General features: G+C 44.2%; 1 protein-coding gene across 1 annotated transcript in view; it reads right to left on the bottom strand.

Moving 5' to 3' along the window:
* Positions 1-22197, bottom strand: part of dgki (diacylglycerol kinase, iota) — a 244031-nt gene that overhangs the window by 166637 nt on the left and 55197 nt on the right. Inside the window, exon 2 of the mRNA XM_072269422.1 lies at positions 1628-1736. Within this exon, the coding sequence (XP_072125523.1) occupies positions 1628-1736 (109 nt within the window). The remainder of the gene's footprint in view (positions 1-1627; positions 1737-22197) is intronic.

The following is a 22197-nucleotide window of genomic DNA, read 5'->3' as shown; positions in this document are numbered from 1 at the left end:
CAGCAGCGAGGTCTGATCCGTCAAAGGACAATTATAAAAGAGGCTGTTGAGGAAGAGCAGTATTATGCAGCAGTAAGGAATGTGCAGTGTAGAACAGAGACTTCAGAGCACACTTGCCCAGCGACTGGCTTTCTTTTTCTCATTTAAATGGGCCCAGTGTTATGTTAAAGCAAAGGGTTTGCTTCTTGCTCTGTGGAAAACACAGATCATAGGTAGCACTTTTTATGCACCAATTTTAACGGCTGAGGAGAAGATTGTCACACAAGTTGAGACATTCTACAGATACTGGAAATCTGGAGCAACACACAAAATGTTGGAGGAACTCAGAGGTCAGGAAGGATCTAAGGAGGGAAATACACAGTCAACATGTCCCAATGAAGGGTCTTGGTGACTGTTTATTCCATTCTATAGATGCTACCTGACCTACTGAGTTCCTCTATCACTTAGTATGTTCTGTTCACACACCCTGATTCTGTTGCATGCTTTAATGTACATGTGACAAATAAATGCTAATCTATATTTATTACATTTTATTTCATAAGACATCGGAGCAGAATTATGTCATTCAGCCCATCGAGTGCACTCTGCCATTCAATCGTAGCTGGTTTAGTTTCCCTCTCGGCTCCATTCTCCAACTTTCTCCCGGTAACCTTTGACACCCTTACTAATCAAGAACCTATCAATCAACACACACAAAATGCTGGTGGAACACAGCAGGCCAGGCAGCATCTATAGGAAGAAGTACAGTGGACCTATCAATCTCTGCTTTAAATATACCCGATGTTGGGGAAGTCCAGAACGAGGGGTCACAGTTTGAGGATAAAGGGGAAGCCTTTTAGGACCCAGATTAGGAAAAACTTCTTCACACAGAGAGTGGTGAATCTGTGGAATTCTCTGCCACAGGAAACAGTTGAGGCCAGTTCATTGGCTATATTTAAGAGGGAGTTAGATATGGCCCTTGTGGTTAAAGGGATCAGGAGGTATGGAGAGAAGGCAGGTACAGGGTTCTGAGTTGGATGATCAGCCATGATCATACTGAATGGCGGTGCAGGCTCGAAGGGCCGAATGGCCTACTCCTGCACCTATTTTGTATGTTTCTATGTTTCTATACCTAAACATAAGTGAATATATTGTACTTTGACTATGCCTTTGTAAGCAAGTCACTGAGGCCAAGTCATGTAGCTAAAGTGTCTCAGGATCCATTCCATAGAGTCAAGGTGATGGAGAAATGTGCACAGAAAGAGACCATTTGGCCCAGCGAGTCCATTCTGGCTATCAACCATCCACTAAAGCTAATCCTACGTTAATCCCAACTTTGTAAATCTCCCTACGTTCTTATCAACTCTGCCCACACTCAAGGAATTTACCATGGACAATTATCCTACCAACCTACACATCTTTGGAACCTGGGGGAAACCGGAGCACCTCAAGGAAATCCATGTGATCACAGGGAAAACAAATCCTGCAAACTCCACACTGGGAGCACCCGGGGTCGGAATCGAACCCAGGTCGCTGAAACTCTGAGGCAGCAGCTCTACAAGCTGTGGCACCGGCTCATGTTACCCTAACCCTTACCTTCTGTTACAGAGCGAAGCAGGGTTAATATTTAATTAGAGATCCAACTCACAGTCCAGTCAGGGCAGGTCCGCATCTCCCTCGTGGGTCCATTCTTTGGGATGGCGCTGGGCAACTGCTCTGGAGCTAGGTGCTGCAGTCCTGATCTCAAGATTGCTTTCCTGCAAAGGAAGGGAAATGTTTTCAGTGTCCGTGGGGCAAAACAACATGCACAGATAACAATGACCTTTGGAAATCATCGACTCAAACCCAAACCAGTCCTGCCGAAGGGTTTTGGCCCGAAATGTTAACTGTACTTTTTCCATAGATGCTGTCTAGTCTGCTGAGTTCTTCCAGCATTTTGTGTGTGTTGCTCCGATTTCCAGCATCTGTAGATTTTGTCTTGTTTGTGAACAGGTCTATAACAATGCCTCTGTTCATACCATGCTTTGTCAGGGCACCTCTCTGCACAGCACGATTACCACCTCTGCAGGAGTGTCTGAGAATATTTGTGCCCAGTACATATAGGGGGCATTAAAAGGTTAGCTTATCATTTATCATGGTCTCTGACTGTCAAAAATCACTCATTCATGAATGTATAATTTATTCATCACCAGTACATCAAAACATGCAGTGACATGTGTCATTTGTGTCAAATCAAATTAGTGAAGGTTGTGCTGGGGACAGCCAGCAAGTGCTGTTACACTTCCAGGGCCAACAAAGCATGCCTACAATTTACTAATCCTAACCGTATGTCTTTGGAATGTGGGAGAAACCGAAGCACCCGAAGGAAATCCACATGGTCACAGTGAGGACGTACAAACTCCTTACAGACAACAGTGGGAACCGAACCCCGATCGGTGATCACTGGCACTGTAAACCAAATGTACTAACCACTAGGCTACTGCGTCACCTTTTAAAACATTTAAAGCAGATTCAGGTACTGTTCATTAAATAAAATATATGTAGGGAAATACAAAATAATTCATCACCTTTGCTTGTGGTTAGTCATTGGGGTTTATGATGCCATAAGACCATAAAATATAGGAGCAGAATTAGGCCATTTGGCCCATTAAGTCTGCTCTGACATTTTATCATGGTTGATCCATTTCCCTCTCAGCCCTAATCTCCTGCATTCTCCCCATATCCCTCCATGCCCTGACTCATCAAGAATCTACTAACCTCTGCCTAAAACAGCCAATGCCTTGACTTCCGTAACTGCCAGAATTATACAGATTCGCCACACTCTGTCTAAAGAAATTCCTCCCTATCTCAATTCTAAATGGACATCCATCTATTGTGAGGCTGTGTCCTCTGGTCTTAGATTCCCTCAACATGGGCAACATCCTCTCCACGTCCACTATATCGAGGCCTTTCAACATTCAATAGGTTTCAATGAGATCCCTCCTCATTCTTCTGAATTCCACTGAGTACAGGCCCAGAGCCATTAAACACTCCTCATATGATAAGCCTTTCAATCCCAGAATCATCTTCGTGAACCTCTTTTGAACTCTCTCCAGTACCAGCACGTCCTGTCATAGAAATGAAGGGGGAAGATGCTGGAATATACAGGATAGCTAGAAGGTGATAGGTGAAGCCAAGTGGGTAGGAAAGGTCAAGGGCTAGAGAGGGAGGAATATGATAGGATAGGAGGAGGATAAGCACCAGGAGAAGGTGATAGGCAGGTGAGAAGAGGTAAGAGGCCTGCACGGGGAATACAAAAGGGAAGGGGAAGGAAAACATTTTTACTGGAAGGAGAAATTGATACTCATGCCATCAGTTTGGAGGCTATCCAGACAGAACATAAGATGTTGCTCCTCCAGCCTGAGGATAGCCTCATTGTGGCACAAGAGAAGGCCAGAGACTGACATGTTGGAATGGGAGTGGGAATCAGAATTAAAATGTTTGGCCACCAGGAAGCTCTGCTTTTGGCGGATGGAGCAGAGGTGCTCGACGAAGCGGTCCCCCAACTAACGACGGCTCTCACCATTGTAGAGGAGGCCGCATTGGAACCACCAGACACAATAGATATTCAGGTGAAGTGTTGCCTCACTTGGAAGGACAGCTTGGGGCCCTGAATGGAGATGGGGGAGGATTGGTAGCACTTAGGCTGCTTGTAAAGTTAAGTGCTGGGAGACAGATTAGTGGGGAGGGACGAATGGATAAGAGAATCACAGAGTGAGCAATCTCTGTGGAAAGCGGAGAGGGGGGATGGAGGTAAAGATGTGTTTGGTGGTATGATCCCTTTAGAGATGGAAGGAGTGGCGGAGAATGATGTGTTGGATGCTTTTGGCGGATGGAGCAAAGGTGCTGATGGGATAGTTAGTAAGGAAAAAAGGAACTCTATCACTGTTAAGGCGGTGGGAAGATGGGGTAAGCGTAGATGATCGGGAAATGACGGAGATGCGGGTGAGGGCAGCATCAATGGTGAAGAGAAGCCTTATTCTTTGAAGGAGGACATTTCTGATATCCTGAAAAGGAAATGCGATGGAGACAAAGGAATTGAGAAAAGGGAATAGCATTTTTACAAGAGACGGTGGGGAGAGGTATAGTCAAGATAGCCATGGGAATTGGTAGATTTACAGAAGACAGAGTGGGAAGAGGTATAGATACAGCTGTATTTTACTTTTTATTTAAGTTCTGCAAATTGATGGGTTCTCCACTGTCTCTCTCCGCAGTGTCATTGAACAGGAAGTGTCATACTAAATGTGGCAGCACTTTCTGAAATAAAACTGAGAGTATCTGATCCCAAGATTACAGACACCCAAGGGTTCACACCAGACCTTGAGTGTCCTCTGTACTTGCACTGAATTCCCGAGTACATCACTGTACACACTGTACTTGGCTGTTGAGTTCCTGTAGCAGTACATTGAAGCCGATTAGTCATAAATGTTTTGAAGATGGAAACATCGGAGAGTGGGGCAACTGGATATGAAAGGACAAGTGATTTAAATGAATTATTTAGAGGACCCCAGCGCTGAATACCTGTACATCTTCTAAAGGTGATGCCTCAAAAAGGTAGTTTCTATCATTAAGGACCCCCTTCATCCAGCATGTGCCCTCTTCTTATTACCACCATCAAAGAGCAAGCACCAGAGGCTGAAGACACACATTCAACATTTTAAGAACAGCTTCTTTCCCTCTGCCATCAGATATTTGAATGGAGAATGAACCATTGAGCTCTCTTTTTTTGCACTACTTGTTTAATGTAATTTTCCATATATATATATGAGTTTAACCCTGATTCTGATCCGGAAAGTCAAAGATACTGCAGGTGCAGGAAATGCAAAATGCTGGAAACACTCAGTAGGTCAGGCTGCATCTGTGGAAAGAGAAACGGAGATAACTTTTCAGGCTGAAGACCCTTCATCAGGAATTATTTAAGTGATTTAACCTCTGTGAAAGTGGAAATTCCTCCTGCTGTGTTTTCTGCTCCAGACTCCAGCATCTCTCCAGCCTACTCCCATTTCTATCTTTTTAGGTTTAGCAATATGTCCAAACTTTAACCAATAAAAATTAAAGATTGTTACTAGCTTTACTTCTCGCATGTATATCAAAACATTGAAACATACAGCGAAATGTGTCATTCCTGTCAACAACCAACACAGTCCAAGGATGTGCTGGGCAGCCTGAAAGTGCCACCATGCTTCCGGCACCAATATAACATGCCCACAACTCACTGGAACGTGGGAGGAAACTGGAGCACCTGGAGGAAAGCCATGGGGTTATGAGGAGAACTTACAAACTCCTTAGACAACAACAGGAATTGAACCTGTGTCCCTGGCACTGCCAACCATGTTATACCAACTGTTCTGCTACTGTACCACCTCAATAGGAGACCAATAGGAGATGAAGAGACCATCATTATGTGCCATGTGGTATGATGTGGGTGATCATGGTCTTCCAGCTGTCTTTAATCTGCCTGTGGGGAAGACCCCTCACACTGTTGTTCTTTCTCTTTTTTCTATCCATGACCATGACTTTTCCTGGCAAATTTTTCTACGGAAGTGGTTTCCCACTGCCTTCGTCTGGTCAGTGTCTTTACAAGACAGGTGACCCCAGCCATTATCAATATTCTTCAGAGACTGTCTGCCTGGCATAAATGGTCGCATAACCAGGACTTGTGACATGCACCCGCTGCTTGTAAAACCATCCTCCACCTGCTCCCATGGTTTCACGTGACCCTGATCGGTGGGATAAGTGGATGCTACACCTTGCCCAAGGGTGACCTGCAGGCTCAAGGAGGGAAGGAGCACCTTACACCTCCTTTGGTAGAGATGACTCGCCACACCACCAGCCATTGAAGAGACCAAGTGGGTTAAAGAACCGGAACATTAGGAGGTCAATTCCATTTAAGGAGCGTTTAAGAGGCTGAGTGAGATTAAAGAGGAAGGGAGCAGGAGGTCAAGATTAAAGAGGAGGCAAGAAATTTGAGTATGAAGAGCAGAGGTGCATAGGAGATAGATTAGGTTACTTGAATCTGCACCACCATTGAATGGGATTATGGCTGAGCATCAACAAGAGTATGGAGCTATGTGTGGAGGTCTAATACAGATTCATGAAATTTCCGGTCAAGGTGGTGCTGAGTGATGGTCTACTTAGAGTTCGTGGCTCAGACTTAGCTGGTTTTTAGTTGAATTTTAGGATTGTTGGGATGCATTAGGGACAGAGTGGGGAGTTAGGGGTTAGTTTAGGGTTTAGGGACAAGGAAGTGAGGGAATTAGAGCTCAGGCTGGACTCCATGCTTTGTGTTTGAAGGCCAGCGACATGGATACCAGATGTTAGGCTGGCAGACCAAAGACGACTAGGGTCGAAGGTCCCTCCCCACCCAGGTCAGCAAGTCGCCAGCAGGTACCAGGATCGGAGCTCCGTGCGGCACTGTTCCCTCTAAGCTACGCAGGTGCACAGCCATGCAGTAACTGAAATGCTCCCACGCACATAGCCTTTGTTGCCATGCAGACGGATAAAAGAAAGAGTTTACAAAATGTGAAACATTTACTTTGTGGTACTGTACTTATTATACCCTTCAATTCAATTAAATCAAAAGTGCATGACTTGTCAATTTTCATTCTAAATATTCATAGTATGCATATTACAAAAAAAACATTTAAAGCACCACGCAGTTTTCAGGCCATGTAAAAATCTCCTGCTCAGAACAATGGTGGGTCCACACAGCTGTAAAAACAAAAATGAGAGGGAACATGAGTAGGAGGAATGAAAGCTGGTGACCCCTGAGGTATGCGAGTTGACAAGTCCAGGGTCCTCATTGTGGGTTCTGCTTCATTATCATCGATGAATCCAGGGGTTGATACTAAAGATCAAAGTCCAAGGGTTGATCGGAAGTCTGGAAGTTGAGTCCTGACAGCCCGAGTCCTTGGTATGCGAGTCTGGGGAAGTTGTCCGTGAGTCCAATGAAGTAAAAGGTTAGAGACAGCCTGTTCTGAGGTTGGAGGACTATTTGTGTCTGTGCGTAGCTTGTTGGGAGGGTGGAAGGGGCGGGGCTTGATGTACTGCTGTTGTTTTGTTGCTTGTTGTGTTCTGCGCTGTTCTGCTGAGCATGTGTGGTGACACTCGTGGCCTGTCCCAGAACAGCGTTAGGTTATGTTGGCTGTTAACGCAAGCAACACATTTCACTCGATGTTTTGATGTACCTGTGATAAATAAATCTGAATTTGAATCTGAATCAGCAGAAAATTGGGACGCAGAGTGAGTATAAAAGGCAGGAGATAAAGGCTCAAAATCTTATGAATGAGGGAGCTAGCATCGGAGTTTAGAAGCTCAAGTGTGAGATCGAGTCGGGGATCAGGAGGATGCAATGTGAATAAGGAGCAAGGGTTGGAGGGGGTTCATAAAAACATCAATACAGAAATGGAGTTAAGTCCATTCAGCCCCACCCATGCCTATTCTGCCCTTTGATGACAATATTTTACCGGAGCACCACTAAACCCAAATCTCTCCTTGTGTGGTGTTCGAGAGCAAGAATAGAGTATTTACTGAGCACTTTTTAACTGGCCTTTACCAAAGACGAGGATGTTGCCAGAATGAAGGTGGTAGAGAAACTAGATGGAGTGAACACTGATAAGGAGAAAGGCAGGCTCTAAGTACGTCTCCCCATCTGAGCGGGATGCATGCCAAGTAGCTGAGGGAAGTGGGGGCAAAGGCATTGTCTACACGTTCTGTGTATTCAAGGTTGGGTGGCACAGTGGTGCAGCAGGTAGAGCCACTGCCTCACGACGCTAGAGACACGGGTTCAATCCTGACCTCGGGTGCTGTCTGTGTGGAGTTTGCATGTTCTCCCTGTGACTGTGTGGGGTTCTCCTATGTGCTCTGGTTTCCTTCCTGCTCCCAAAGATATAGGGGTTGGTAAGTTAACAGGTTGCTGTAAATTGTCCCTTTTGTAGATTCAAGGGAGATGACAGATTCTGAGGAGATGTGATGGGACTGTGGATAAAATTTTTTAAAAATAGTTTTATTGTAAATGGACAATTGGTGGTTAGTATAGATTTGGTGGACTGAAGGGTATGTTTCCAAGCTCTACCTCCCTGTGACTTGAAGGATTTGACAACCTCTAATGATACCACTGTTCAATAATGGGGGAGAAGGACCGTGCCTAGTAACAGCACAGTGGGGAGGTTAACCTTCGTGATCAGAAACTTGGAAAGGCAGGAAGAATCTTTCTTACCTTGAAGGAACTCAAGGTTAGAAAGCATAGCTGATAGGGACAGTAAAAACAAATCATGTTCACCAAACTTAGATCATGAGATATAGGAGTAGGGTTAGGCCATTCAGCCCATCAAGTCTGCTCCACCATCATCATGGCTGATTTATTATCTCAAGCCCATTCTCCAGCCTTCTCCCCACAACTTTTGATGCCCAATCATGAACCTATCAACCTCTGCTTTAAATATACTCCGTGACGTGGCCTCCATAGCCGTTTGTGGTAAAGAATTCCACAGGTTCACTACCCTCTGGCTAATGAGATCCCCCCCATTCTTCTAAACTCCAGCGAATACAGTGCAGAGCCATCAAGCACTCCTCATACCTTTCATCCTCAGAGTCATTCTCATGAACCTCCTCTAGACCCTCTCTAATGCCAGCACATCGTTTCTTCGATAAGAGGCTCAAAACTGCTCACAATACTCCAAGTATGGTCTGGCCAGTGCCTTATAAAGCCTCAATAATACATCCTTTCTCTTATATTCTAGTCCTTTCGAAATAAATGCTAAAGTTGCACTTGCCTTCCTTACCACTAACTCGAATTGCAAGTTAACCTTAAGGGAATCCTGCGCAAGGACTCCAAAGTCCCTTTTCACCTCTAGTGTCTGAATTTTATCTCCATTTAGCAAATAGTCTATGCCTTTTTTCTTTCTACCAAAGTGCATGACCATACACTTCCCTACACTATATTCTATCTGCCACTTCTTTGCCCCTTCTCCCAGTCTAAGTCCTTCAGCAGACTCCCTGCTTCCTCAACACCACCTTATCTCCACCTATCTTTGGCATCCAATTGTGCTCTCAATTAAGTCATCCAAATCATTGACGCATAGCATGAAAAGAAGTAGTTCCAACATCAAAACCCGCGGAACACAACTAGTCACCGGCAGCACCAGAAAAGGCCCCCATTATTTCCAATCTTTGCCACCAATTTCCCTTTGTCTATACTACCTGTTATTTCCTCAAAAAATTCCAACAGATTTGTCAGGCAAGATTCCTATTTATGGAAGCCATGCTGATTTTGGCCTATCTTATCATGTGCCTCCAAGTACCCTGAAACCTTACCCTTAATAATGGACTCCAAAATCTTCCCAACGACTGAAATCAGGCTAACTGGCCTATAATTTCCTTTCTCTGCCTCCCTCCCTTGTTAAAGAGTGGAATGACAATTACAATTTTCCATTCCTTTGGAACCATTGCAAAACCTGGTGATTCTTGGAAGATCATTACTAATGCCTCTATAAGCCCTGCAGGTACCTCCTTTAAAATACTAAGGTGGGGTTCATTTGGCCCAAGTAACTTAACGACCTTCACCGCTTTCAGCTTCCAAAGCACTTTCTCCTTAGGAACACTCACTTCTGCCACCTGACAGTCTTGAATATTTGGCATACTGCTAGTGCTTTCCAGAGTGAAGACTAGCACAAAATACTTATGAAGTTTCTCTGACATTCCTTTGTTCTCCATTGCTATCTCTCCGTCATTTTCCAGCAGTCTGATATCACTCTTGCCTCTCTTTTACTCTATACATCCGAAAAAATAACTTTGGATATCCTCTTATATTATTGGCTAGCTCACCTTCATAGTTCATTTTTTCCTCTCCTGTTGTTTTTTTTTAAGTTACCTTCTGTTGATGTTTAAAATCTTCCTAATGTTCTAATTTCCCACTATTTGTTGCTATATTGTGTTGCCTTTCTTTACCTTTTATGCTGTCTTTGACTTCTCTTGTCAGCCATGGTTGCCTCATCTTCCCTTTAAAAAGCTTCTTTGGGGTTTCTATAGTCATAGTCATAGTCATACTTTATTGATCCCGAGGGAAGTTGGGTTTCGTTACAGTTGCACCAACCAAGAATAGAGTATAAATATAGCAAAATAAAACCATAAATAATTAAATAGTAATATGTAAATTATGCCAGGAAATAAGTCCAGGACCAGCCTATTGGCTCAGGGTGTCTGACCCTCCACAGGAGGAGTTGTAAAGTTTGATGGCCACAGGCAGGAATGACTTCCTATGATGCTCAGTGTTGCATCTCGGTGGAATGAGTCTCTGGCTGAATGTACTCCTGTGCCCAACTAGTACATTATGTAGTGGATGGGAGACATTGTCCAAGATGGCATGCAACTTGGACAGCATCCGCTTTTCAGACACCACCGTCAGAGAGTCCAGTTCCATCCCCACAATATCACTGACCTTACGAATGAGTTTGTTGATTCTGTTGGTGTCTGCTACCCTCAGCCTGCTGCCCCAGCACACAACAGCAAACATGATAGCACTGGCCACCACAGACTCATAGAACATCCTCAGCGTCGTCCGACAGATGTTAAAGGACCTCAGTCTCCTCAGGAAATAGAGACGGCTCTGACTCTTCTTGTAGATAGCCTCAGTGTTCTTTGACCAGTCCAGTTTATTGTCAATTCGTATCCCCAGGTATTTGTCATCCTCCACCATGTGCACACTGACCCCTGGATGGAAACAGGAGTCACCAGTGCCTTAGCCCTCCTCAGGTCCAGCACCAGCTCCGTAGTCTTTTTCACATTAAGCTGCAGATAATTCTGCTCACGCCATGTGACAAAGTTTCCTACCGTAGCCCTGTACTCAGCCTCATCTCCCCTGCTGATGCATCCAACAATGGCAGAGTCATCCGAAAACTTCTGAAGATGGCAAGAATCTGTGCAGTAGTTGAAGTCCGAGGTGTAAATGGTGAAGAGAAAGGGAGACAAGACAGTCCCCTGTGGAGCCCCTATACATACTAACTTACCCCCAGAAATTTTAGTCATTACTGTTCTGCCATTGTTCCTGCTAGTGTCCCCTTCCAATCAACTTTGGCCTCCTCCTCCCTCATGTCTCTGTAATCCCTTTTCTCCACTGTAATGTTGATATATCTGACTTTGTCTCCTCCCTCTCAAACTGCAGGATGAATTCTATCATATTATTATCATGGTCTCTGAAGAGTTCCTTTAGCTTAAACCCTCTAATCAAATTTGGTTCATTACAACAAGACTCAATCCAGAATTGCCTTTCTTCTGGTCGGTACAATCACAACCTGCTCTAAAAAGCCATCTCGTAGACATTCTATAAACTCCCTCTCTTGGGATCCTGCACCAACTTGATTTTCCCAATCTACCTGCATATTGAAATGACAGTCGTAACTTTGCCCTTTTTACATGTCTTTTCTATCACCGGTTGTAATTTGTATCCCACATCCTGGCTACTGTTTAGAGGCCTGCATATAACTCCCATCAAGGTCTTTTTACCCCTGCAGTTTCTTATCTCTGTCCACAAGGATTCTACGTCTTCTGATCCTATGTCTTTCTAAGGACTTGATTTCATTTTTTTAGCCAACAAAGCCACCCCACCCCTCTGCCTACCTGCCCGTTCTTTCGATACAATGTGTAGCTGTGGATGTAAAGCTTTCAGCTATGATCTCCTTTCAGCCACGGCTCAGTGATGCCCAGAACATCATACCTGCCGATTTCCAACTACGCTACAGGATCATTTACCTTATTCCATTACTGCGTGCATTCAATTATAACACCTTTAATCCTGCATTCATCAGCCTTTTTGATTTTTTCCTCCATGTAACACTTCAACACATCCCACAGACTGCAATTCTGCCCTATCATCTGCCTGTCCTTTCCCAGTCTCACTACACACTGCACCTACTTGCATATTAACTGCTCCATCTGAGCCCTATTACTCTAGTTTCCAACCTGCTCCCAAGTTATTTTTAGATCCTCTCCAACAGCTTGAGCAAACCTGCCTGCAAGGATATTGGACCCCTCCGGTTTTTGTACCGATCACACCTTCCACAGAAGAGATCCCAACAATCCAGAAATCTGAAACCCTGTCTTCTGCGCCAATTCTTCAGTCATGCATTCATGTGCCAAATCATCTTATCACCCTTTTTGAATTAACAGAGAAAGTTGATAAAGCAAGTACAATAACTATACTGTAAATATGCAAGTTTACATCAGAATCAGGTTTAATATCACTGGCGTATATCATGAAATCTATTAACTTTGGGGCAGTACAATGAAATACTTGATAAATAAGTATAGGGAAACAACACTGAATTACATTAAGTATTATTACATAGTTAAAATAAGTGCAAAATACAAACAGAAATAAAAAGTAGTGAGGTTGTGTTTATGGCTTGAATTTCCATTTAGAAATTGGATGGCAGATGAGAAGAAGCTGTTCCTGAATCAGAGTGTGTGCCTTCAGGCTTCTGTACCTCTTTCCAATGGTAACAGTGTGAGAGGGCATGTCCGGGATCCTTAATGATTTACGCCACCTTCCTAAGGCATCGCTCCTTTAAGATGTCTTGGATACAATGGAGGCTGGTACCCATGATGGAGCTGACTAGCCTTCTAAGTTTCTGCAACTTACTTCGATCTTGTGCAGTCGCACCAACCCCTCACCATACAAGACAATGTTACAGCCAGTCAGAATATTCTTCGCGGTACATTTGTAGAAGTTTTTGAGAGTGTTAGTTGACAAACCAAACCTCCTCAAGCTCCTAATGAAATATAGGCGCTGTCTTGACTTCTTTATAACTGCAAGGATATGTTGCATCCAGGTTAGCTCCTCAGAGGTACTGACACCCAGGAACTTGAACTTGTTCACTCTCTGATCCCGCTATGAGGATTGGTATGTGTTTCCTCCTCTTACCTTTCCTGATGAAGCTCCAACTAAAAGCTGGTTAGCAAAATGGAAGCCCATGGTTAGAAGGCTGTAGGAGTAAGGATTACAAAAATTCTTGGCTTGATAGAAAATAGTTTTGGCAAATGTGTGTTTTCAAATTGGAAAATAGTAGTTGATGTTTCCTGTGGGAGTCTGTGCTTTGCACACAAGCTCTTGTTGACGTGCCTTAGTGACATCCATCAGCAGAGCAAAACTTTTGGGATGAGACAACACAAGTGCGGTAAACAGTGAAGGATAGTAATTAAGGATCAAGTTTATTCACCACACTTGCACATTCAAATGTATTAGGAATTGGCTGTGGTGTGTTAGTCAGCACGCAGCATGCAACAGAAAACAACATTCAACAATTATCAAGAATACTGAATTATATAAAATCATAAATAATTATATATAAATAGAAACACTAATAATAAAGAAGATATGGAATGAAATGTGCATAAATAAATAAATCCCAGCATGTATTTAGAATGTAATCAGCATTATAAAAAGTGGTTTAAAGAGTCTACAACTGGGGATATAGAAAGAGTGGTGTGGGCTAATGAGAACAGTTGGTGAGATAACAGCCTGGGGGAAGAAACTGCCATAGGCTGGTTAAAATGAATAGAAATATTGCAAACAAAATTTAATGTGAGATACATTTTGGCAGGAAGGGAGAACATAGATTAAGTCACGGAATCCAAAGGGCATACAGGAATAGAAAAACTCAACAGTGCATTCAGAAACCTTTGAAGTTGGAGCGCATGTTATGAAGTGCACATGAGATTCTGAAATTTATTATTAAAGGTTCCTACTACACAGCCATGGAAGTTACGTTGAACTTCTTTCAACCACTGATTAGCATTGCTTTCAAGTTTGGTCTCCACACTACAGAAAGAACATATTAATCTCAGGAAGGGTGCAGAAGTGATTTACTGGTAATCTTCTTGCGATGAAGAATGCCAGGCAGAAGGCTAGACTGGAAAGCCAGCGTTCTTCACATGGAGCAGGGAGGATTGAGAAGAGATTTGATGGGGATGTGCAAGGCTGTGACTGGATCAGACCTGGTAAATAGAGGCAAGTTGTTCTTGTTAGTTGGAAGACGAGATAGAAATGATGAGAAAAACAGACTAAGGGGTGGGAGTTTACAGGAAATAACTCCTTGTAAGATTGGTGGCAACATTCAACTTTCAAAACAGAACCAAAATGGCACCTGGGGAAAATAATTTACAGGGCTTCAAGAAAAGAGAAAGAAATGCACTGAACCGATTACTCTGCAGAGTAAATTACAGTGTTATAACAATTCGATAATTCCATTAGTTCCAAAGCAACAATGAAAACTCAGTCCAGAATAAACTGCCTTTTGCAATGCCCATGTCCAGTTCTACTGAATCAGCGTGGATAGCTTCACTCACCTCAACTCTGAAATGATTCCACAAGGTTACAGACTTACTTTCTGGGACTCTAGATCTCATGTTCTCAGTATTTATGTATGTATGTAAGCAAGTGCTTAGTTTGTCTTCTTTTGCATATTGGTTGTTATTCAATCTTTGTGTGTAGTTTTTCCACTGATCCTACTGTATTCTATTCCACTGTGAATGCCTGCCATAAAATGAATCTCAGGGTAGTGTCTGGTGATGTATATGTACTCTAACAATACCTTGGACAGGTTACATCCAACTGAGGAGTAACCATAAGAATATGAGAATTAGAAGCAAGAGTCGGCCACTTGGTCCCTCATGCATTTCTTCTCATTCAATTAGACCATGCCTGATCTTCTACCTAAGTGGTCAATACTTCTATCTAAGTATTGACCTCTGATGGATATAGCTATGGCATATTTTCTCTGGTGTTAAACTCTATGAAGAACTGGTTGGAACGTGGGGAGAGTGAAATGGAATTAGTGAAGATCAGTGCTTGATGGTTGGCACAGACTCGGTGGGCCTACAGTCCTGTTTTCATGCTGTAACATGACAAGACCATAAGACATAGGAGCAGAATTAAGCCATTTGGCCCATCGAGTCTGCTCGAGTCGAGTCAATCATAGCTGATCCTTTTTTTTCTCTGCTCAGCCCCACTCCTTGGTCTTCTCCCGTAACCTTTGATGCCATGGCCAATCAAGAACTTATCAATCTCTACCTTAAATACACCCAACGACCTGACCTCCACAGCTGCCGGTGGTAATAAATTCCACAAATTTCTCCGCATCTCTGTTTTAAATGGACGCCCCTCTATCCTGAGGCTGTGCCCTCTTGTCCTAGACTCCTCCACCATGGGAAACATCCTTTCCACATCTACTCTGTCTGGGCCTTTCAACATTCAAAAGGTTTCAATGAGATCCCCCTTCATCCTACTAAATTTCAGCGAGTACAGACCCAGAGCCAAAAAACGTTCCTCATATAATAACCCTTTCATTCTCGGAATCTTCCTTGAGAAGATGGTTTCGATGGCTTCATGACTTCCGTGCCTAAGATCAACTCCCTTTCTTTTACAAATTCCAGAATATTTAATGAAATTTAGATTCCCCACTGCCCATAACAGGACTAGAATCAACAACTGAACTGGCTAACCCATGCTTTGGAATACTGCACCTGCAACTTAGTTCACAATGTCAGAGTGGAAAGTTGGACACTGGCAAGAATAGGCATTAGAAAGGTAAGGTGAGAAATGTGGTGGTAAACAGGTTGAGAAGGGGTGATGTTGGCTGTAATGGAAATGAGTCCTGGAGATAGTGAAGATGTACAGCCAGAAACTCACCTTAAGGTATAATATGACACCAAAGGCCTCCACATCTCAACTGTTTGACTGCTACACATAATAACACAAGAATCAGGAGCAGGAATACGCCAGTGTGCTCCTCGAATCAGATCAGAAAAATGACATCTAATCCCAGTCTTGGCCTCAACACCACTTTCCTGCATTCTCCTCATTCCCCCTCAACTCCACTGTGGTTCAAATGTTTGTCAATCATCACTGTGAATATATTTAGTAACTCCACCCCCATTTCCCTCCAAAGTAGAGAATTCCAAATAAGGAAATTCCTACTCTTCTCCATCTGAAATAGTGAGTCCATATTCTAATACCTTGCCTCCAGGTTGTAGACACCCCTGTCAGTGTGATCCACCAGACATCACCCCAACAATCCACGCTCAAAATGAATTTATTATCAAAGTACTGTACATGTATGTCACCATATATTACCATGGGGGTTTAATTTTCTGAGCTGCCTGCAAGATGTCACCATTTATCACCAGCACCATCCACCTTGGTATCTTATCACCTGTCTTTCCTATAAACTCCAAGCCCAATTTGTTCAACCATTCACACATCTATCTCTTCATCCCAGGAATCAAACAAGTGAAGCTTCTCTTTGCTTCCTCCAATGCCAGCACATCCCTCCTTAAATGCAGAGGCTAAAACCGTCCACGATAATCCAACAATCACAGAACGTCACTAAGGAGAAGACCAACATCAAGTACAAGAGTTGGGATAGCATTTTAGAGCTGAATAAGACCAGAATGGGGAATATTGTGTGCTGTTCTTCTGAAAAGATGGGATTACGGATACAGAAAAGTTTCACAAGGATGTTGCTGGGTCTAGAGGGCTTGAGTTACCATGAAAGTCTGGATAATCTAGGAGTGCTTTCCTTGGAGTGAAGGAAGGTGACGGATGATCTTATTGAAGTAGGCAAAATCATAAGGAGAATATAGAGGTGAGTGGTCACAGTCTTTATCCCCACAGTAGGTGGGTCTAAAACTAGAGAGCATTGGTTTAAGGTGAGAGGGGAAGCATTTAAGAGCAATATCCTCCACACAGAAGGTGGTGGGTATAAGGAATGAACTGGTAGAGGCAGGCACAAGTAGAATATTTAAAGGACATTTGGACAGGTTCATGGATAGATAGATAGAACTTTATTGATCCCAAAGGAAATTACAGTGTCACGTAGCATTACAAGTGCACAAATATACAAATATTAGAAGAGAAATAAGAAAGAATAAAAAAATAACCTATCTCAAACAGTCTAACAAGAGGGGGTCATCACTTCCCCAGCTATAGGTTAACTCATTATAGAGCCTAATGGCCGAGGTAAGAGTGACTTCATATAGCACTCTTTGGAGCAGCACAGTTCTTAGTCTATTACTAGGATAGGAAAGGTTTCGAGAAGAATGGCCAAATGCAATCGGATTAGGAAGACACCATGGCTCAGTGTTCAATACCATCGTCCCCTCAGTACTAATCAACAAGCTTTGAAACTAAGGGCCTTTGTACATCCATCTGCAACTGGATCCTCAATTTCCTTATTGGGTGACCACAGCCAGTACAGATTGGTGATAACATCTTCCTCTCACTGAGGATCAACACAGGGGCACCCCAAGGATGAATGCTTCGCCCACTGCTCCACACCCTCTCTACTCATGATTGTATGACCAGGCACAGTCTAAACGGCAGCTATAAATTGGCCGACGACACCACTGTTGTTGGAAGAAACTGAGATGGTGACGAGGAGGTGAACAAGAGCAAAGTAGACCGGCTGGGTGAATGGCGTCGCAACAACAACCTTGCATTCAACGTCACAAGACCAAGGTGATGACTGTAAACTTCAGGAGGGGGGAAGTCAGGAGAGCTCATTGAGGGGTCAGCAGTGGAAAGGGTGAGCATCTTCAACTTAGAGTGTCAACAGCTCAGAGGGTCAGCATATTGATGCAACCAAGACAAAGGCATGTCAGCAGCTATACTTGATAAGAAGTAGCAGGAGATTTGGAATGCCACCAAATAATCTAGCATTCTGACTGGATGCATCACCTGCTGGTATGGAGGCTCCAATCCCGCAGAGAGCTGTCGACTCAGCCAGCTCCATTGCAGGCAATCCTCCCCATGATTGAGGGCATCCTCAAAAGGCTGTGCTTCTGGAAGGTGGCATCCATCGGGAAGGACCCCAACCATCCGGGACATGCCCTCTTCTCATTACCACCATCGGGGAGGAGTACAGTCAGCCTTTTAGAAGCAGTTTTGTCCCCTGTGCCCTCAGATTCCTGAACAGTCCCTGAATTCATGAATACCACCTTCCAATTCCTCTCTTGCACTATCTTCTATTATTGCAATTTATAGCAATGTGTTATGCCTGCACTGTGGTGCTGCCGCAAAACAATAAATTTCATGACTTATGCCGGTGACAATGAACCTGGCTCTGATTAGCATGAATGAGCTGGCCAGAAGGAGCTGTTTCTGAGGTATATAATTCTACACCACAAGCTGTCTTAATTACTTCCTATATCTGTTGCTGTCACAGTTCCTTCCCATGAGGTATTCACTGAAGTGCATCCCAAGGCATTCTTATTGAAGGTGAAAGGACATTAAGGAGGTCGGCAGCAGATTACTCATGCAGATGAGAAGGGAGACAAATCCCACTGGAAACTGCCCTGTTCGTGACAAAGGAACCAGAAGCCATAAAAGCAATGCTGTTCTCTGTCATGTGGTTGCTATGGAGACAAGGTGTACCAGCTAAAAGTCCCACATCTGACAATCAACATGAAAAGCGGCAGCCAAAAACTCCAGTGAGGATTGAAATTCTACAGCGTGACTGGTCCAGGCACATATCAGACTAACAGCCGAGGGTCCACAGCCTAAACCAGCCCAGCTTTATAAGGAAGAGCCGAGATTGTGGTCTGAAGTTTCGGCATTTCGTCAAATTGCTGGTTTAAGCCACCGGGTGTTGTGTGGGTAACACACTATTCGGGAAAGCTGAGCAGATGGAGCAGACACTACACACAGTGAGGTGCACGGGTTAGGCAGCACATTGTCTCACAATCTTTCCCTAATTTTAAAGGGCACCTCTACCGTGTTAGGAGTGGGTAGGAAAATATGTGCTTTGCCCTGTAGTCAGAGTAACTAACCTGCACTCTCTCTACACTCTGGTGAAAGATCTACTCCCTGACACTCGTCAACCTCTCTCCCAGACTCTCCCAGCAAATTTCGACTGACTAGCAAATTTCTACAGATGTACAGTGGAGAGCAATCCATCTGCTTGCGTCACTCTCTGGCATGGAGGCTCTGAAACACAGGATCTAAAGAGGCTCGCAGACTCAGCCAGCTCCAGAACGAATATAATCCTCCCCACCATAGAGGACATCTTCAAGGGGAATCATCCCTCCATCATTGAGGACCCTCAGCACTCGGGATAAGCCCCTTCTCATCGGGGAAGAGGTGTAGGTGTCGGAAGACCCACACTCAATGTTTTGAATATCAGACTTATTAATGGTCCATGAACCCATGAATACTAACTTATTATCTCTCTTTTGTGCTATTTATTTTTTGTTGTAATTTATAGTAATATTTTGTCTTGCATTATACTGCTGCCATAAAAGAACAGATTTCATGACATATGTTAGTGATAATAAACCTGATTCTGGTTCCTATGACATTTCAAATCTCTGCCCACTGCTCACAGGCAGATAGTGACAGTAATTCCCAGCGATAGCGAGGGTTATTTCCAGCAGGCAGCCAGGGTCATTCCCAGCAGGCAGCCAGGGCCATTCCCAGCAGGCAGCCAGGGCCATTCCCAGCATGGCTCAGAGCAGGTCTACCAACCTTCACTTATCAAGATCCAGGTGACTTCTGCTCTCCCCAGTATTCATTCAGGAACCACAGAATCACTCCCAGGCATTTCTTTGCACATATTGTTTTGCCTCCAACTAGTTGGTCTCAAACGTTTCCAAAAACTAACAATTAAGGTATATTCATTAAAAAAATATATAGGTTAGATAAGTTCCTTTTTGGAACTACCAACAACTCCAGTATGGATTCGCTCACTTCAGTGTGAAAGAGTAATTAGAATTATCGGTGAAATTCTTTGGCACTTCCATTAATCTGCTGAAATCTCAACCTCGCAACAGAAAGCAGCATTAACAGCTCACAGTGCGGATTATCACAATTCCAAATGACATTAAAAATAAATGAATTAATCTGTTGGATGTTTCTGACTCCCCGTCCCAGTGTTCAGTGGCAGATGGAATACAAGCAAGCAGACTGACACATTTCACACGCCAAAGAAGCCATTAGCAGCGCCTCACAATGACTGTGAAAAGGGACTGTGAATAACTAAAATTAAATTGTCACTGCCCCGGCAACAGCCTACCTGACAAGCTAACCAGACGCAGTCCTCAGGCATAATTGTTGTGGCATCTTGTACTCCAGATCACAGTACGGCACGGTATGTACCACGATTATGCTCGGCTCTGCCTCCTCACTGAACATGAGTGCACTCAGGGGCTGAGACAGTAATAATGGTTAGATGAAGGTTCATGCACCAGTATAACAGGCTCTTTTGGTCTACCATATGCATCTCTCCACATCTACATTAATCCATATTTCCAGCATTGAACCCTTCAACTTCTAACCAACTGCATTTCAAGTGCTCATCTAACTAGTCCTTAATTGTTGTGAGAGTCTCTGCTTCCACCATCTCCACTGATAATACATTCCAGATTCCTCAAAGTCCTTCCTTAAAAGTTCTCACATAAATCCCCTCTAAACCCTTAAACTTTTGTTCTTTGGTTACAGACATGCCTGCTGATTGAGAAATGTTCTCAATATCCACCTGTCTATGCCCTTCAATTTCCTACACTTCAGTCAGCTTCCTCCACTACAAATCTAGCCTATTCAGTCTCTCTTCACAGTTGGTGAATCTCTTCTGCACCCTCTCCAATAAAATTGCGTTCTTCCCACATTGTGTAGACCAGAACAGCTTGCATTATCCCAGGTGTGGCCTAACTAACGTGGCTGTATTATAACCTCACAAGATGCTGGAGCAACTGAGCAGGCCAGGTAGCATCTATGGAAAAAAGTACAGTCAATGTTTTGGGCCAAGACCCTTCGGCAGGATTGGAGAAAAAAAGATGAAGAGTAGATTTAGAAGGTAGGAGAGGAGACAGAGAATCACAAGGTGATAAGTGAAACCAGGAGGGGAAGGGATGAAGTAAAGAGCCGGGAAGTTGATTGGTGAAAGAAATAGAGGGCTGGAGAAGAAGGATTCTGATAGGAGAGGACAAAAGGCCATGGAAGAAAGAGAAGGGTGGAGGAGCACCAGAGGGAGGTGATGGGCAGGCAAGGGATAAGGTGAGAGAATGGTGAAGGACAGTGGGGGTGGCATTACTGGAAGTTTGAGAAATTGATGTTCATGCCATCAGGTTGGAGGCTGCCCAGACAGAATATAAGGTGTTGTTCCTCCAACCTGAGTGTGGCCTCATCACAACAGTACAGGAGGCCGTGGATAGACATGTCAGAAAGGGAGTGGGAGGTGGGATTAGAATGGGTGGCCACTGGGAGATCCTACTTCTTCTGGCAGACGGAGCGTAGGTGCTCGGCAAAGCGGTCTCCCAATCTATGTCGTGTCTCACCAATATACAGGAGGCCACACTGGGAGCACCAGACAAAGCATATGACCCCAACAGACTCACAGGTGAAGTGTTGCCTCACCTGGAAGGACTGTGTGGGGTCCTGAATGTTAGTGATGGAGGAGGTGTAGGGGCAGGTGTAGCACTTGTTCCGCTTGCAAGGATAAGTGCCAGGAGGGAGATCAGTGGGTGGGGGGGGGGGGGAATAATGGACAAGAGATCGCATAGGGAGTGATCCCAGTGGAAAGCAGAAAGTGGCGGGAGGGAAAGATGTGCTCATCCTGAGAGCAGATGCCACCACCACCAGCTCTTGGGTCCTCGGATACTCCATCTTCCTTTCACCTCACTATCCAACACCCTAAATCCTTCTCCTCAGACACTATCAGCCCCTTCCCCCCTCTGATCCCCGCTGTCATCTGTACCGAGTCTTCACCATTCCTCTGACCTTTCCCTCTCTGAGGAAGAACATTCTGTTCTCAGTAAGGGTCTCATCCTTGTCCCCCTCCGCCCACAACTCAGTGAGTTCTGCACCCGCTATGACACTGAGCTTTGCTTCCGTCGCCTCCTTCTCTGAGCCTATTTCTTTGACGAAGACTCTCCACCCCGCACTGATGACCCCCTTCTCCCATCTTCAACCCTCCTCCTCTTCCTGGACACCCCGCCCTGGTCTTCTGCCTGCTCTGGACCTTTTCAGTGACAACTGCTGATGGGACATCAACCGTTTTGACTTCATCCCTCCTCTGTTCAATTCCAAACTCACTGCTTCCAAGCGCTCTGCTCTCTACCCCCTCCGCACTAAACTCAAACTCACAATCAAACCCGGAGATAAAGGGGATGCCGTAGTAGTCTGGCGGACTG

This window comes from Mobula birostris, chromosome 9, assembly GCF_030028105.1.
Source record: "Mobula birostris isolate sMobBir1 chromosome 9, sMobBir1.hap1, whole genome shotgun sequence".
In the NCBI taxonomy this organism is placed as follows: Eukaryota; Metazoa; Chordata; class Chondrichthyes; order Myliobatiformes; family Myliobatidae; genus Mobula; species Mobula birostris.
Note: the sequence above shows the minus strand (reverse complement) of the source record. Positions and strands in the feature narration are given on the sequence as shown.